The sequence below is a fragment of the Schistocerca cancellata genome, chromosome 5, assembly GCF_023864275.1.
Source record: "Schistocerca cancellata isolate TAMUIC-IGC-003103 chromosome 5, iqSchCanc2.1, whole genome shotgun sequence".
In the NCBI taxonomy this organism is placed as follows: domain Eukaryota; kingdom Metazoa; phylum Arthropoda; class Insecta; order Orthoptera; family Acrididae; genus Schistocerca; species Schistocerca cancellata.
Genome location: NC_064630.1, coordinates 241,468,931 through 241,487,679, shown reverse-complemented (window position 1 = coordinate 241,487,679; position 18,749 = coordinate 241,468,931). Strand labels below are relative to the sequence as shown.

General features: G+C 43.2%; 1 protein-coding gene across 3 annotated transcripts in view; it reads left to right on the top strand.

The window, feature by feature from the left end:
- The window catches only part of LOC126187822 (probable cytochrome P450 301a1, mitochondrial), a 357,451-nt gene that overhangs the window by 121,237 nt on the left and 217,465 nt on the right, over positions 1 to 18,749 (top strand). For all 3 annotated transcript variants that reach the window (XM_049929117.1, XM_049929118.1, XM_049929116.1), the window contains exons 2-3: positions 2,043 to 2,259; positions 18,350 to 18,483. In XM_049929117.1, the coding sequence (XP_049785074.1) occupies positions 2,058 to 2,259; positions 18,350 to 18,483 (336 nt within the window). In that variant the 5' untranslated portion in view covers positions 2,043 to 2,057. The remainder of the gene's footprint in view (positions 1 to 2,042; positions 2,260 to 18,349; positions 18,484 to 18,749) is intronic.

The following is an 18,749-nucleotide window of genomic DNA, read 5'->3' as shown; positions in this document are numbered from 1 at the left end:
CTCCGCTGCTAGTGTGTTGGTACTCTAGTCTGACGATCAGGCTGAAAAGATCTGTTAGCCAGCCTGCCGCCTTCCACTGTCGAGAACACCACAACTCTGCTGGAAGGTTATTGGCGCCATTGGCTTTGGCTCTCTTCATGTGGTGTCACCGCCAGACACCACACTTGCTAGGTGGTAGCTTTTAAATCGGCCGCGGTCCGCTAGTATACGTCGGACCCACGTGTCGCCACTGTCCGTGATTGCAGACAGAGCGCCGCCACACGGCAGGTCTAGAGACACTTCCAAGCACTCGCCCCAGTTGTACAGCCGACTTTGCTAGCGAAGCTACACTGACAAATACGCTCTCATTTGCCGAGACGATAGTTAGCATAGCCTTCAGCTACGTCATTTGCTACGACCTAGCAAGGCGCCATTACCAGTTTATATTGAGATATAAAAACCTGTACAGTCAAGAGCGATGTACACCAATTATGGATTAAAGTTAAGTATTACATCAACTACGTACTTTATTTGCTACTATACAAAACCTTAACTGTTCCAGACCTCACGCCAGTCTGCGTGAGCTTAACGCGTGCCTTTCGGCTACCCGTCACTGTGGATTGACTGTCTTGCCAGTCCACAACACTTCATATCCTTCAGATCAGTTTCGCCTTCTGCAGCGTTAATTTTCTTGACTGGTCCTTCAACAGCTGACATGGTTGGTATCGATCAATGGGGAAATTTCTCATTCGAAATTGTCTCAAGTAGCTACGCCAACATTCCATTGCTTTCTTCCAGTCGTTTCTCGATGTTTTGATTTGACTAGGCGATAAATGTACGTTCTCCTTCGTGTGTGTCAAGTTTTGTGTAGAGATCTGAGTACTTGTCTGTTTTTGTGACTGCAACGGCCTTCTCCGTCTCTCTACAGGCTTGCGTGTAGGCGTTCCGATTTAATAGAATTTTATCTGTAAGAAACTCGTGGAACAATTTTTTCTTCTTGTGTACATCATCCTTGCGGCTTCATTAGCAGAGATTTGCAATTTAGTCCAGCTGTCTTCGACTGTGGTAATTGGTGGCTGTCGTATCATACGATATGGTATGAAATGGAATGATCTTGTAAAATCAGTATTATGGAAGGCGACTGGAAGACAGGTTTTTACGAAAATGTAATGTATTTGTGATGGAAATGTTATAAAAAACGCCAGTGTGACTAATTATGTCTGCAAGATGATGTGTCATGACTGATTATGTCTGCAAGATGGTGTGTTAATCGATGCAGGTTATTTGCAGTTATCATTATTATTCCAGCAATTAAAATTTTTGTGTTCTTGCTGTATCCTCAGGTATATTTTTTCTATTGATTACTTGTTATCAGTTATGATATTTTAAAAATAGTTTTTAGGTATCAATGGTAAATTTGCCACACTTTTGTTTATTCTGTGTAAAACCTATAATATGACATGTCTAATATCATTATAAAATATGATCTATGGGCAAAAATAAACTACACTAAACTACAAATTGTGGTGTAGGGAACAGGTATCCTGTACTGACTTTTACTAAATATGGACAGTAAAATGTCATCCCTGTGACATCACTCTACAGATAGCAAGCAAGCACACTTCGCTGTATGTAATATACATTTGTCCTGGAAGTCAGTCAGCTCATGACGATGAATTTGATGTATATCTTCGAAAACGCGAATTTTAATTCAGTCGTGATGCAGACTGTACAATGGGCAAATTTTTTTGTAGTGAGCACTTTTCATTTCAAGAACGTTCAAATGGTTCAAATGGCTCTAAGCACTATGGGACTTAACGTCTGAGGTCAACAGTCTCCTAGACTTAGAACTACTTAAACCTAGCTAACCTAAGGACATCACACACATCCACACCCAAGGCAGGATTCGAACCTGCGACCGTAGCAGCAGCGCGGTTCCGGAATGAAGCGCCTAGAACTGCTCGGTCACAGCGGCCGGCCAAGAACGTTCATCTGCTATCCGGTGTCTAGTAGATGCCTGTTCAGCAGTAACAGCAGTGTTGTGAATTTGACGTTTGTTGCAGGTTTGATCAGCGGCCATGTTGTCAGCTAGTCCACAACGCGTTCGCCAGTTGGCGGCAGTGCTGAGCAGAGGCCGCGCCACGGTGGCGGCTGCAGCAACTACAGGTGCTCCGCAGGGAGCGACGGAGGAGTGGCTGAGAGCGAGGCCCTTCGAGGAGATACCGGGGCCCAAAGCGCTGCCCATCATAGGCAATGCGTGGCGGTTTCTGCTGCCCACAGGTAGGTCCGAAGGGAGAATTTTCTGTGCTGCGCGAATATTCTTCCCACTTGTTTACTGCCTTGTCTCCTTCATTCAACGTTTTAAACAAAATCTCCACTACAGGTGTGGTTAAAAGAAGCGTGGAACCACAGCACAGATGAACTGTGGCGCCCCTAAAACAATGTTTTCTCATTTTTTGAAAATATATTATTTATTTCTGTATAAAATGTGACAGTAAAATTTGATAGCAATTTATTTTAATGATGTAACCAATAAAAGAGGGTAAAATTGTTATCAACTTGATGGTTTGAAAACCACAGTGTTTCACTGGGCATGGTCCCACTAGAGACTGTATGCCCTCACCTTCCTTCAGTCTTCGAAGTGACTCATTCAGCCAATTACAAGGCGACCTACAGTTGAAGATGAACTCCAAACCACGGTACAAATCGACATTTATCATATTAACAAACATTGGCCGAAGGAAAAGAAGTGATAAGTGAAGCATAAAAATCCTAGAACTGACTGGAAATTGAACTCCTCAAAATTGCAGTCTCATGCTTTAGCACTGAAGCTCTCCATCACACGATCGCGATAAAAACTTTTCGGCCACTATCTACTTAGGCAATGTGCATACTGAAACGTATCAAGCGACCAGGTGGTTCTCGTTTTCACCAAATCAGAAGGATAAGGCAACCAGTGTTCTAGGCTGCAAGCTAGCCTATGGAGGCGGCAGTTCTCCGTCTGCCAAACGACGAAAAAGTCGTAACCACCATACTCAAGAGGTGCCACTTTTATCAACAGCGCCCCTGTGTGGATCACCCCTAAGTTGGCTAACTAGACACAAATTAATTTAATTACTTCAAACTCAGAACAAAATAAATGACATCGTAGGAAACGAGAATGGGTGTCGTTAAAAAATTAATAATAAGCACCTGTGGTATCACAAAGACATTTATCAACTAATATCAAGGTCAAGAGAGAACAAACATATAAACAGGAACTTCAACTGCACAACATTTCATTAATAGAAACTCAGGTTGGTTGGCAATAGTCTTGGGGAACCTAACTGAAATTGAGACTGGCTACTGTGAGTGGAAGGATGGCAATCTAGGCAAGCACACTCTGCTGTATCGTTCCACTGATTGGTCTCTCGTGTCAAGATACAATTAACTTTCAATGGACACTGGGAATGACTATTCCGAGTACAAGGCTGCTATAAAAAAAGATGGTCCTGAAAACGATTGATAGTCTTCTGAATTTGCAGGAGCTCTGCAACTTTACTGATATAGCTAGTGAAAGACGAGATGCTGTCGTCTGCCTGCTGGGGCTACCAAAGCGTCGTGCTGCAGGAAATGGCCCCACATCCGCCGTTCAGTGCCCCTCGTCTGCAAAAGTATAAAGTTTCGCCCAGATGTCCGGACATCATTACAACTAACTGCTCTCTCCATATAAACAGAACAGGTCTAGCAACTGTACTCCGCGACGGTCGAGAAGCAAGTCGGCCTCTCCGTTTTGCTCAAAACCTTCCGAAAAACAGCCGTTACTTCCGATGTTCTCGAATAAACCTATCATGGCCCAGCAGTGGTTACCGTACCAATCATGTTTTCTAGCAAGCAGATCCGATCTTCCTCACGCAATCGTTGCAGTGTAGTGCACATTCTGTTCTCTGGAAAAGCAGCACACAATGCCTGGAGGCCCTGCAGCCAAACCTCCAGATGAGGGAAGCTTCCTAGTCAAAACAAGCTCCGTCTCGTCCATAAAACGATTTAGTTGGCGGGGCGCGGCGGCTTCTAAGATACGCGACATCCCGACAAATTCGTCGTCCCGTCTCACAGAATACGCTGTTCTTGTAATAAACACATTAGCCGGGCGCCAGCCCGACGCCACTTTACCTGGACCCGCACATGTGATATGGAGACCAGATTCCACACCACGTCCCCTCCTAATAAAGCGGTTAGGCCGGCAGCAGGATGCCCAGCGCCGCCAGTTTCTAAAGAAGTGTCATTTCGCATTCGGCCACGGCGTTCCCACCCTCTTGCTTGGCCGCTAGCGGAAAAAGGCCGGCCGCCAGAATGCCAGCCCATAAACCAATGCCCTGCCAGGCCCACGGCCCGTTGCGATGATTCCAATGGAACCCGCGAACTGTCTTGCTGCTCGGGGAAAGTTCTAAAGCTGCCCCTAATGCAGTGGTCACCTCCAGTGTCCAAAAATATGTGTCTATAGCCGAGTTTAATTCTACTAACCGCTACTCAAGTCATGCAAGTATTGTGATACAACACCCTCATTGGCATTGTAGCGAGAAGGAAGTACTTCTCTGGGCGGTATCACTAACCTGGTGTCTTGCTGCTTCGGTAAGTCCCTCGTCGCACAGTATTAGCTCTCAGTCGCCAGCTTCCATGTAGGTGGTGATCCTGCCGAAGTGGAGTGTTTAGGGATGCCAGTTGTTGTCAACAACGTTTGAACTATACTTGCTTTAATACAGAAATTGCTTTGTCACACACGTCACAGAATCAGTATTTGCAATATGGCGGCTCTGGACTACGCCGTTACATTCGACCCTCTACACACATCAACACAGTTTTCTGACTTAACATAATGATAGGCACTGCCCACGACACTTGGCGTTCTTATAAATAATAACTTCACTTTATATCATGCTTAACATCTGAAATACGCACTCGTAACCGTTCTTTTAGAGCCGCCCCGATTACTCGACCGTGCGTTTTGCGTGGCTCCTCGCGACTGACTCACCTTGTCTTCCCGAAGGACAAGAGAGACCACCCCACCTTCCTGTCTCAGCCAATAAGGACACTTCTCTCGTCCCTATAATATATATATATATATATATATATATATATATATATATATATATATATATATATATATATAGAATTTTATATGTGCAATCTAGGAGAGAGATTCCTCTGTAGTTATCTGGGTTGCTCTTATCTCCCTTTTTGTATATATATATATATATATATATATATATATATATATATATATACAAAAAGGGAGATAAGAGCAATATATATATATACAAAAAGGGAGATAAGAGCAACCCAGATAACTACAGAGGAATCTCTCTCCTACCAGATAACTACAGAGGAATCTCTCTCCTAGATTGCACATATAAAATTCTATCCAAGATCCTATATGAAAGAATCAAGGAGCAATTAGAACAGGAGTTAGGGGAATATCAGGGAGGTTTCAGACCATGGAGAAGCTGTGCAGAGCAGATAATTAGTTTAAAATTGATTATGGCATACTACAAGAAACGGAACAAACCTCTGGCAATAACATTTGTAGATTTTAAGAAGGCATATGACTGTCTCCACAGACCTTCAGTATTAAAAATTTTAAGAAATCTAGGACTCCATCCAAAATTAATTAAAATAATACAACTCACTCTAACCAACACCAAATCAAAAGTGAAGTTTAGAGGAGAAATTTCGGAACCATTCCTCATAAAAACAGGCTTAAGACAAGGTGACTGCCTGTCACCATTACTTTTCAACTGTGCACTGGAATACATAATGAGAGAATGGTACAAGGACAATCCAAAGAGGATAAGAATTGGAAGTGCAAAAGATGATATTAGCTTAAACTGCTTGGGATTCGCTGATGATCTTGCTTTCCTAGCCAACACCGTTCAAGAAGCCAGGCAACAAGTGAAATCACTAGAAGAAATAGCAGAGAAAGTAGGCCTTAGAATATCATTTGAAAAAACAGAGATTATGCTAACTGATCCACCACTTGCAAACAAAATTACAATAGGAGAACAGGAATTCAAAATTGTTGATAAATTTAAGTATTTAGGCGAAATAATAACATACAATCTAAATTAGAAGCCATCATGGCAAAATAGAATAAAAAAACTGAACTATGCAAATTACATTACCAAAACTACATACAACAAAAAAAGCCTATATATAGATGCAAAATTAAAACACTATAAAACAGTTACACAACCAGAAATAACGTATGCAGCTGAAACTATCTTCAAAACAACTAATACAGCAGAAATTGACAGAATACTAAAAATAGAAAGAAGAATAATTAGGACATGTATAAATAAACAGTATAAAATAAATGGACATTGGAGAATAGCATCAAATGAAACAGTATATAAGAAAATAGAACCGTCATGAGCACAATCAGGAAGAAACGCATCTCATTCTTTGGACATCTGATGAGAACTCCAGAAAACAGAATTAGTAAAAAAATAATACAAAAATTGTGGAATAGCAAGAGCGACATTAAATGGATCACAGAAATTAAGGACGATATAAAAGAACTTCAAATTACAGTAGATGACCTAAAAAACAAGACAAAGAAAACCAGAATACTGCAAGACCCACAAACCAGACTACAAATGAAAATCAATAAAAGGAGTACAGGAAGAGTTGCCTCAGATGAAGAAAGAAAGAAAATATCTGAAAGAATGAAGAAATATTGGGCAGACAGAAGAGCAAAACACCTTTCATATAAGAATAGCCTCTAATAATTATATTACCTAAATATATTAAGTTATTTTCGAACCATATTGTATCCATTTGTAACAACTTGTTTAGAACTTTGTATTTTTGACTACAGTGGTCCAATGAAGGCCATAAAATAAATAATAATATATATATATAACTTTCATCCAATGGGCGTTCAGATCGCCGTTTCTAGGCGGATCTGACGTCAATTTTGCTGACATTGTGACGGAAGTTTGTCTCGGAACACTGTCTCAGATTGTAAGATCCTACTCCCAAATAGTCGGATCTTGTCCCTACCAAGGTTGCATAACATTGCCTCCTATGATTTCATCACTAATGCTCCTTGCTGACGCTTAATTGTTAAATGTACATGTAGCCTGGCTGCTACTGACCATTCCCGATCGCATAAATGTGCGTGATACTGCGTGATACTTGGCTTAAACACGTGAGGGGAATGCACAAATGCATTACAATGAGATCAATCAGTGGTTTACCCCAATCCTAATAGTCCATAAGATTAGTATCAATCAGGGGAAATTTAGATACACCAAAGGCGAATGAAATTGTATGATAATCACAGAAACAAAATCAAAGGCGAAGTGCCTGACGGATATTACCACAGCAGTGGCCTGCCAGAAAGGCACTGCCGGCTCAAGGTTTTCTACCATCGATTGAGTTACCGGCTCGTCTCACATTGCAGGCGCTGACTTGTACCAGATTCGATAGTGATTACAGCTTATGTTGCAGAGTAATATGTATTATGTTATAAACTTTACACCTCTCAGTAGAAAAAAAGTTTTGTGTCACAGTACGTAGGACAGTGTCATATACAAAAAGTTGCGAGCTATTAGCTTGAGTGACTGGTGTACCTTATGCTTAACAGTCACAGCTGCAAATCCAATACTGGTGAATTCAGCAGAGAAGATCTAAAGGTGTAAAACTATACAGTATGTTCGTATGCCCCTCGAAAATGCTTTGAAACGTGGTACACAACCCGACTGTAAAGGCTCACCGCCGGCCGCCGTGGCCGAGCGGTTCTAGGCGCTTCAGTCTGGAACTGCGCGACCGCTACGGTCGCGGGCTCGAATCCTGCCTCGGGCACGGATGTGTGCGTGCTCCTTAGGTTAGTTAGGTTTAAGTAGTTCTAAGTTCTAGGACACTGATAACCTCAGATGTTAAGTCCCAAAGTGCTCAGAGCCATTTGAGCCATTCTTTAAAGGCTCACCGCCTGAAAGATACTCGAAGCAGAACCGCAGAAACTGTCCTATGTTAGCTACATTATCACTAACCTTCATCCAAATTAATTCGTATTGCTTTACTGTTTCGCTTGGCGACACATATCGTTCGGTTGAGGATATAACAAAAGATGGATTAGTAGGTGATCTTTCTTAACAAGTAAAGCAAAAATTGACTATCGACAGTATGGTGGTGCAAGTTAGTAATATGTGAATAAAATTATTTTGTCTATTTATAATACGCTAATGGGAATTAATATAGTAAAATTACGATCAATGTGATCTCTAAACGTTTGAAAGTAATTTTTTAAAATTTTCTCGGTAAATTGCACCTGTTCAAACAAATTTCGGGCTGCAACCTGCCGTCGTTAACGACATGGCACGATATTTCGACTGTGCATCTGCCAGTGAGCCACAGATGATCCATCGAAGACTGGCATAAACGTTCCCCTTCAGCAATTTACGAGAGGTGATCAGTAAGTAATGCAATAATTTTTTTTCTTGAAAGCTGGTTGGTTTCATTCGGGATTTCAATACGCCATATTATTCTCCACTCTTTTGGCTACGAAACAATGTTTTTTAACATAATCTCCGTTCAGTGCGACGGCCATACGTCGCCTTATTGGGAGGGCCTGTATGCCCATGTGGTACCACTCTACTGGCCGACGTCGAAACCAACGTCTAGCCGCATCAACAATCTCCCCATTACCCACGTACTGCTTGCAGCAGAGTGCACCTTTCATTGGATCATTTGGACTAAACAGACGGAAGTCGAAAGTTGGGAGATCCGGCCTGTAGAGTGAATTAGGAAGAACAGTCAAGTGAAGCTTTGTGAGCTCCTCTCGGGTGCGTAGACTTGTCTAATGCTTTGCATTGTCATGGAGGAGGAGAAGTTCGTTTGCATTTTTGTGACGACGAACACGCTGAAGTTGTTTCTTCTGTTCCCTGAAGGTAGCACTATACACTTCAGAGTTGACTGTTGCACCATGAGGAAGGACATCCAACAGAATAGTCCCTTTCGAGACCCGGAAGACCTGCCGAGGGTGCATCTTTCAACTTTATCTTCGGAGGAAAGGTGGTGTGGCACCACTCCGTGGATTGACGTTTTGTTTACAGTTCGAAGTAATTAGCCCATGTTCCGACACGTGAGACGATGTTCGACAAAAAATTGTCACGCGTAAGCGGTTCTGCATAGGTGGTCCTTCGTTGCTCTTTTCGGGCTTCTGTTAGGCGGCGAGGAACCGAGTGGGCACATGCCTTTGAGCGCCACTAGTGGTGGACGAGTGAGTCAGCACTATTAACAGAGATATCCAGCTGGGCAGCGATGTGTTTGGTGGTGATCCGTCGATCACCTCGAATGAGAGTCTCCGCACGTTCCAACATTGCAGGAATCACAGCTTGTACGGCCAGCCAGCACGCGGGATGTTGCGATGACGATAGGCGTATCGTGCTTTTGTTGACTGCCAGGTCTCCGTGACCATTCTGCAAGCGCATATGAATATCTGCCATGCTCTGATTTTCCGCCAAAAGAAACTCAGTGACAGCTCTATGCTTGGAACGCACCTCCATTACAGACGCCATTTTGAAGGCTACGTATAGCGCCCCCACCTATTGGAACTTCATGAAACTATAGGAGCTGAAGCTCCGCAATTTTTAGCCGAAACTGGCACAGGGAAAAATTTGTTGCATTACTTGAAACTTCCTGGCAGATTAAAATTGTGTGCCGGACCGAATCTCGAACTCGGGACCTTAGCTAACTTTTTTAAAAAAAATCTCATTTTGTTCGTTTTCATTCGTTGTATCTGCTCGGGACGGAAGTCGCAAGACACCCGTTTCAGTTCGTTGTTGATCCATTAACTCAGTTTTTTTTTTTATTACAGAGGGCAGCTAACCCTCTGACCAAACGCAGTGAGCTACCGTACCGGCAGCAACTGAGCTACCCAAGCAAGACTCTGCCAGGAAGTTTCATATCAGCGCACACTCCGTTGCAGAGTGAAAATCTCATTCTGGTAACATCCCCCAGGCTGTGGCTAAGCCATGTCTCAGCAATATCCTTTCTTTCAGGAGTGCTAGTTCTGCAAGGTTCGCAGGACACCTTCTGTATAGTTTGGAAGGTAGGAGACGAGGTACTGGCAGAAGTAAAGCTGTGAGGACGGGGCTGAGTCGTGCTTGGGTAGCTCAGTTGGTAGAGCACTTGCCTGCGAAAGGCAAAGGTCCAGAGTGCGAGTATCGGTCCGGCACACAGTTTTAATCTGTCAGGAAGTTTCATATCAGAGCACACTCCGCTCTAGAATGAAAATCTGATTCTGTTGCATTACTTACTGGACGCCTCTCGTATTACCGCGCAGTGAGTATTTCGCATATGCATCATTATCATGGTGACTGGTTGACCACGCCAGCGGCAGGCAATGTCTCCAGTGGTGGAAATGTGGAGCTCGCTGTCTTCAGTGTTGCCCTTCGCCGCTGCCATCGGCATACTCTGTCTTCCATTACAGAAAATGTGGATGGTCTTTTCGCAAGCTTTATTCAACTGGTAGCCGCTGTCACGTGTCATCAGATTTTCCGGTAGGAGTATTTGCAAAGATTCTTTTTATAATGAAGTTCCAAAAAGGTGTAGCTGTGACCAAAATTATTGTTTTATTGTACTCCGTTGAATGCGTGGTTGAGATACAATTTTCGGCAGTAGCTGACTTGCTTGGTTTCAAAAGCGAACGCCCCAGTGATGCTCAGTGTAGCGTTCTTCCAGGGCGCGCGTGGTCTGACCTGTATAAACCATAACACATTGGCAATATATTCTGTAAATTCCAGCCTTTCGCAACAACAACGTCCTTCAATGATCGAGCTGGCCGCTGTGGCCCAGCGGTTCTAGGCGCTTCAGTCCGGAACGTCGCTGCTGCCACGGTCGCAGGTTCGAATCCTGCCTCAGGCATTTTGGTTAGTAATAGCTGAGTGTACTGTATCGCTCAGTGGTTATCAACATAGAAAGACTGGTGTCCAGGACTAGCAGAGCAGCAAACCGCCACCATAAGATCTGGACAAGAGTAAATAATAAACTGGCACAAATAGTCTGTAAACATACACTTGTGCTACTTTTATCAAACCGGAAATCAGAAACATAGTCTGATGTACAGAGCAATAGTTGTCAACACCTGACAACAAAGTACGAATGTCAAGACACTGCACAGTCTGCTCATTTGCTCATGGAGAACTGGCCCAGGCTGCTGCGGGGCTGTCCTACATCCAGTTTGCAGAGGTCGCTCTTGGCAGCAGCCAGTGTAGGCAGGCTCAGAGGGTGCACATCATTGGCTGTGGTATTGTCATGCGCATCCTCTATCAGCGTCCGTCGAAATCTCTTGATGTGCTATCAACTGTTGCCAGATGCCAGCTGTAGTAGTATCAATGGTAATGACACAACTGGAAGCACCTCCCAACATGAATAATTCTCTAATATTAATACCTATACCAAAAGAATAACCAACGTGTTCGAACCGCATGGCTCCAGCATTGGACCAAGGAGGAGTTGCACAATAAGCTGTCACATGACAAAGACATGACCAGAGATACAGGAGAAAATCAGCTTTGGCAGTGAATGTGCATAGCATCAGATCTGTTATTACTATAGGAAGTGTCCAGTGCTCTGCCTGGAGTTAGCTGCAGAAGGCACAGAAAATCTGACTTATAGCTGCCGGCCGTTGTGGCCGAGCGGCTCTAGGCGCTGCAATCTGGAACCGCGCGACCGCTACGGTCGCAGGTTCGAATCCTGCCTTGGGTATGGATGTGTGTGATGTCCTTAGGTTAGTTAGGTTTATGTTGTTCTAAGTCTAGGGGACTGATGACATCAGATGTTAAGTCTCATAGTGCTTAGAGCCATTTAAACTATTTTTTCACTGTTCGAGAAGGTCTGCAGTTTTAGATGGAGGGCGGAAAAACTCTTTCGCCTGAAATTTACGGAGGATTCGTGCTATATTAAACGAAATGTTGCCGCAGAGGAAAGAAAAGATGTGTTTTCCTCTCTGTCCACTTCCCACTTCTTGGTTTTAACTGATAGTGAGTGCCCTGTTAATCTCCTAGGTGGAATATCCATGGTCCCTGAACACTGTTTTACCGTGTTTTGGTTGCCGAGGTCTTTAGGCAAACTATCTGGATCTGAGACTGCGTGAGGTCTGTGTAAAAGTTTTCATTACTTATCTGATATGATAATCTATTCTTCAGTAGTCTTCTGTAACATCATAATTCAAAAGCTTCTTTTCCCTTTCAGTTTATATTCATTATCGTCCATATTTTACTTCTATAGAAATTAATGACTTCCAGGAAAGATTTTCTACCAATTACATTTATTTTCGATGTTAACACACACCATGACGAAAATGTGAACTACCCAGAAACATGGTCGAATTCAGTGTGACTTTGTACACATACACAACTTTGCTGTGTACGTGAATGATTAGAGTAGCAATTGTCTATGACAGATATAACGACCACCGGAGTGCATATGTGTTGTTCCTGTTTAGTGTTGTTATCAGGCGTGGTAGGGGCATGAATAGCGTCAGATGCTGAGTGATCATTATGAAAGACACAGAGATTTCGTGTACTTTTGCGAGGCAGCATTATCAGCACCTCACAGAGTTTTCAAAGGGGCCTCATTGAGGATCTCCATTTGGCCGACCGGTCGCTTCGTGTAATATCGAGATTTGTGGGGCATCTGGATGTAACAGTGATCCGATGTCGGACTGCATGGGAACGAGAGGACAGCCTTACTCGTTATCAAGGTTCAGGGTCGACCACATCTGACCAACATATGGGAGCATCGCCGTATTGCGCATCAAGTACCCTGTAACCACTTCACATCCACGCCTGCCGCCCGAGAACAAGTAAAAGACTCCGCCCAACATTCTGTATCGCCCCGCACCATTGGGCTGAACAAGCCGCAGGCGGGGAAGGGAACCATCGTCGCATGCGTAAGCTGCCGTTAACACCTGAATGGAAACAGCTGCGTTTGGAGTGGTGCCGCGACCGCGAAGCATAGACTACTGAAGAGTAGTGCCGCATTGTGTTCAACGATGAATCGCGGTCCTGCACTACCCTGGGTGACAATCGTCGGGAGTGTGGAGGCGACCTGGGGACAGGTCCAATTTTTCCATTGTTTTGGAGAGGTGCACGAGTGTTATACCTGGCGTCATGGTGTGGGGGGCTATCGGGTATGATTTTGGGTCATGGCTAGTAGTGATAGAGGGTACCACGGCGCCACAACGGTACATCACGGACATCCTCCATCTCCATGTGTTACCTCTCAGGCGGCAGTACTGTGGTCCTATTGTCCAATAGGACAATGCTTTTCCACACACACACACATACAACACACACACACACACACACACACACACACACACACACACACACAGCATGTGTCTCTAAGAACTTTGTGACTGATGATGCATGGGACCACCTCGGATATCAACTCTGCCCCAGTGCCAGTACCCGGTATATCGAGAGTCAGTTACAACAGTTGCCTCAGGGGAGGATACAATGGCTTTGTGACACATTTTCCAACTGAACCAGTGCATGCATACAGGGTAGAGGGGTGTAACGATGCACTAATGAATGGACTCATATCGACAAGTTTTTTGAAAATTTTGAAACGTCCCCTTTGCAAAATTAAAATTACAGTGCTGGTAAACTTCTACGTTATTTGATTTTCAAACAGCTGAGCACAACTCAACGTACTCAAACAGTTTTCGCTTTACTTATTCTGATCATCACTAAACTGACACACAATATTTTTAGCGCAACGCAATCTGACTTTCAGTAATCTCTACAAAAGAATGGCCCCGACTAACAATAACCTATACCTTTCATGAATCACTTACCTCACAAAAATCTTCGTTACTCGAACTACTGCAATACAGCAAGCGCCAGTACTGCCAGCTAAATTAAAGATTCTAACCACTGAATGCACTAACTACTGTTAGGCATAGTTAGCAAATGAAAGATTTTAATAGAGAACAATCAATGTATTTACCTTAATAATGTTCAAAAGTCATCATATATATATATATATATATAATCATCCGCTATTGCTGACGACTCACATCCAACTGCCCAACCAACACTATGCGCTGTTCACATCAAACTGCCCAACACTACGCAAGCGAATTTTCCAACAATGAGTCCAACCAGCCACAGACTGCACACAGCACAGTCAGTGATTTTCATACAGAGCGCTACGTGGCGTTACCAACGTAAAAACCTAAACAGCCTACTTACAATCTGACTCGATTTTTCAGCTGGTACAATAACATTACGTATCATGTCAAACGACCGTCTGCTTAGCTGGGTAGCAACGTGCTCTCCTCCCATGCAAGCGGACCCGGGTTCGATTCCTGGCCGGGTTGGAGATTTTTCTCCGCTTGGGGACTGGGTGTCGTGTTATCCTCATCATCATTTCATCCTCATCACCGGCGCGCAAGTCACCCAATGTAGCGTCGACTGATGTGAGACTTGCATTTGGCGACCGAACTTCGCCAGATGGGGCCCTCCTGTCCAACGATGCCATAAGCTCATTTCAATTTTTCCATCATGTCAAAGAGTGAGATTTCATTACGTCTCCCCCTCCCGTCGCGGGTGCTACACTTTTTTTGCCAGACCGTGTAGTTCCTGATAAGTATTTCAAACACTTCTGTAATATTTCAGTATGGGCTGTACTAGCGTCTCGTATGCAATGTACGAAGGTTGACTGAAAAGTAATGCCTCCATCTTCGTAACTATTCAACAGTGGCAGCATTGGTATGTGGCAGGTACTGACTTGTTCTGTAGCCTCTCTCTGTAGCTCCAGTTGGCGGGAAGCCTTAGCATTGAACGGTTGTGTTGTTACAGTGTAAAGTATGGAACCTGCGCAGACGGTCGGTCAATGCGATTTAAGCAACTTGCAGTCATTGAATTCTTGACAGCAGAAGGTGTCACCCCAAAGCAGATTCATCAAAGAATGAAAGCAGATTATGGTGATTGTGTTGATGTGACTACTGTGGGTCGCTGGCCGAGAAGTTTTAAGATGTTGAGGCGGGATCATTTGACCTGCTTGACAAACAAAGAGTTGGACGGTCTGTGACAGCAATCACCGAGTTTCACAAGCAGAATATTGAGAGATTGATTCAGGACGATCGCCGTATCACTTAGAGAGAAACTGCAAGCACAATCGCCGTTTTACAAGAATGTATGGGTCATATTATTGCTTTGCTTGGCTATCAGAAGGTCTCTGCACGATGGGTATCCTGGATGCTGACTCCCGAAACGAAAGCGCACAGACTTGAAATTTGCCAGGAACTCCTCTCGCGTTGCGAGAATGAAGGTGACGCTTTTCTCCATTCGATTGTGACAGGAGATGAAACGTGGGTCACCATTACGACTATGAGAATGTGGTTGCAGAAAGAGAGTGTCGACTTTTTCCGTGACGGCTTCAAAAAACATGTTCACCGTTGGCAGAAATGTATCCAGTTGGCTGATGATTATGTGGAAAAGTGAATATTAGTAATTAAAGATCATATTCCAAGCATTATTTCTGCGTTTTATTTATTAAAAGATTCCCATCCAAACCCAATTAACGAAGGTGGAGGCATTACTTTTGATTCAACACACGTACTTCGTATAAAAACTACTGTTATCAACAAACTATACCCTGCCGTTTGCTTTACCAACAGCTGAGTCCATATGGTCGTTTTATCTCATGTACGGTAACTAAGTTCCTCTCAAAGATCTGTATGACAAACTGACTCTACTTGTGACTCATTAAGCTGGTAGGCAAAGGACACGACATGTCCATGTTTATGATGGTGTGCAACTAAGGAGGCAGCTGCGTGGTGCGATCTGCGTGGAGAAGGGTGGAGGATACTTTGCAGCATCGCCAGTACACTGTCTGTCTCTGTCCAACGCCACACCATAGCCTCCAACAGTTGCCCATCCAGGTAGTTGAGTGCTGGGGAAAGCCTGAGTGCCACACAGGACAGTGTTTTTGCATCCCTGCAACAATTTATATGGTGGGAAAACTGTCGCTGTCGGTTTTTAAAGTAAAACTTGTAATATTTGCTTTAAGCCACCCATAAAGTACGCACACCATACGTAAACAAACATGAAAATCAACTTTGACTGTTCTATGCGCACATCCAGAAGTGCACGTTGTAGACAGACGAAGCAGAGTGACGCTATTGGTAGGGACCAAACCAGATAGCACAGTGTTTAGCACAGTGGACTCGCATTGGGGAGGACGATGGTCAAAATCCTGATGTAGGTTTTCAGTGACTTCCCTTAATGTTTAAGGGGGTATGTTGATGAAAACACACACTATTTAAAATATGCACCAAATCCACAATTTTGAAGATATGGGAATGAAATTTTGTTTTTTGCTTTAGATGAAATTGCCACATTTGTTCACACGAAACTGCCACATTTACTGTTAAGTTCCATGGGTTATTATAGTGTATGTACCTTTTTCTCATAAACTATTCAAGAGATTTCTACAACATGTTCTCTGTTTAATTTCTTTGCACATGGTAAGCTTTTCTTATGAGGTTTTTTGAATGTATCGAATAGGAGAATTTTAATAAGTTTTTAATTATAATTCTGTAGGTATAATACAAAGTTAATGCAACATTCAAAGAACTTTGCCCCATATCTCAGCTTACACTCAGAATTTCAAAATTTACTTTTGAGAATACATTTACTGGGATTATAGAAATGAGCGTCCTACATTTCACAATTCTAACATTCATATATTCTCAGAAAAAGGTACATAAACTTTAATAAACATTATTTTCATGAAACGCAATGCAAAGTTCAATCTAACGATTTTTCTTATGTCATCTCTTTAGGAGGCCTGAGATTTGTACTCAGAGTCCACTTTCTCTCCACTGCTTCTTCTCTGGTTTCTTCTTTTTCTGCCATATTTCCTGTAATAGGTATTCAAGTGACTTTTCAGCCGCAGCGAGGCACTGTAAATCTATTTCTCTCACAATGTCCTGAGTGAAATTTCCTATCTTAAACTCAATTCTCTTTAATACCTTCATCTTACCTACGTTCCCGTCACTAAATAGAAGAACTGCATCATAATTTGCGATTCTGACAACTGTAACAGATGAAAATGTGATTTTAGGGCAACGTTTCCATGTGATATGAAAAAGAGTCACAGATGATCTATAAAACCGAAATTTACATATCACAGCCCTCTAGATGCTTCCCCTGCAAGTTTTTGTGAAAGTAATCCACGGAATTGTTGTTCATTGACCTAGCATTGAAGTGTTGCTTCAAAACGTGTGTGTGGCAGGCATTTAACTATTTTTAGGCACTTTGCATGTGAATTCATCATTGAAACTTTGGGAACTTATTGTCCATGAGCTCTACCAATAAATAAAAAATAAATTGAAAACTGGCATCTTGGCCAAATTCTGGCATGGTACCTTCCTTAATCCCATCTTGGGCTCCATCTCTGTTGATTTTGTTGTCAACAGGATGTTAAACATTGATTTTCCTTCGAACTGCGCAGCTCCCCACTATTCCCCTTCTTATGTGCACACCGCTGAAGTGAACTGTATACCTTTGAATTTCTCTACATTAAGAGTAAGTAGAGAATCTTTTCACCTTCACGATCTAGTTCGACATTACTGCAGTTTTAGCAGACAGAATTTCCTCATAGATAACTGAATTATCTGCGAAAATTCCGAGATTGCAACAGCTAATATTATCTACTATTTCATTAGAGCTTAACACGATACACAGCAAGAGTCCGGTTACATTTCCCTGGGGCACACCAGATATTACATCAAGTGCTTGTATATGTGTGTGTGTGTGTGTGTGTGTGTATGTGTGTGTGTGTGTGTGGTTTCGGAGCTCTCAGTCAGTAGATACGATAGGAGTCAGTCATCATCACAAAGAAACAGAGAAGTTACAATAGGGATTCGAATATGGCGCCTTCTGTTGTGAGTGATGGCCACTAGTTACAACAACTTCTGCCGGCCACTGTGGACGAGCGGTTCTAGGCGCTTCAGTCCGGAACCACGCTGCTGCTACGGTCGCAGGTTCGAATCCTGCCTCGGGCATAGATGTGTGTGATGTCCTTAGGTTAGTTAGGTTTATGTAGTTCTAAGTCTAGGGGACTGATGACCTCCGATATTAAGTCCCATAGTGCTTAGAGCCATTTGAACATTTTTTTCAACAACTTTTAACGGCAATTTACATCGAAGTATCATTTCATGCGATTTACATTGCCATATCAGTGTAATGAAGGTGGTTTTTCAAACGAATTTGCATATGTGAAAAAAAACTGCCATTACTTAGTGGATGGATGTACCCTAACACATATGTTTGTATACTTTGCGAGGCACCCACGCAGTTCTGCAATTTTACAGGTGATTTCAAGGGGATGGACATGATGGACTTGGTGTACCATATGCGTGAGAAATACGGTGATATCGCCAAGCTTGACGGCATGCCAGGACGTCCCCCTCTGGTCTTCCTGTACAACGCCAACGACATCGAGAAGGTATGTGATCACACAGAAAAGGTGTGTGGTGACACAGAGATATGCCAACATATAAGGGCCACTAGCTTAATGTCGTGTTGGTCTACATTTGGAATGTAATGCACGGAATGGTTTAGAAAAGTCCTTTGCAGGTTCCCAGAGGTGTGTCGCACGAGGTGTCTCCAAACAGATCATGTAATGTTTTACGGGTCGGTGGTTTGTGGGCACAGAGATGGCACCTTATAGCATCCTTGGTGTCACCCCATACGCTGATGAGACAGAGCATT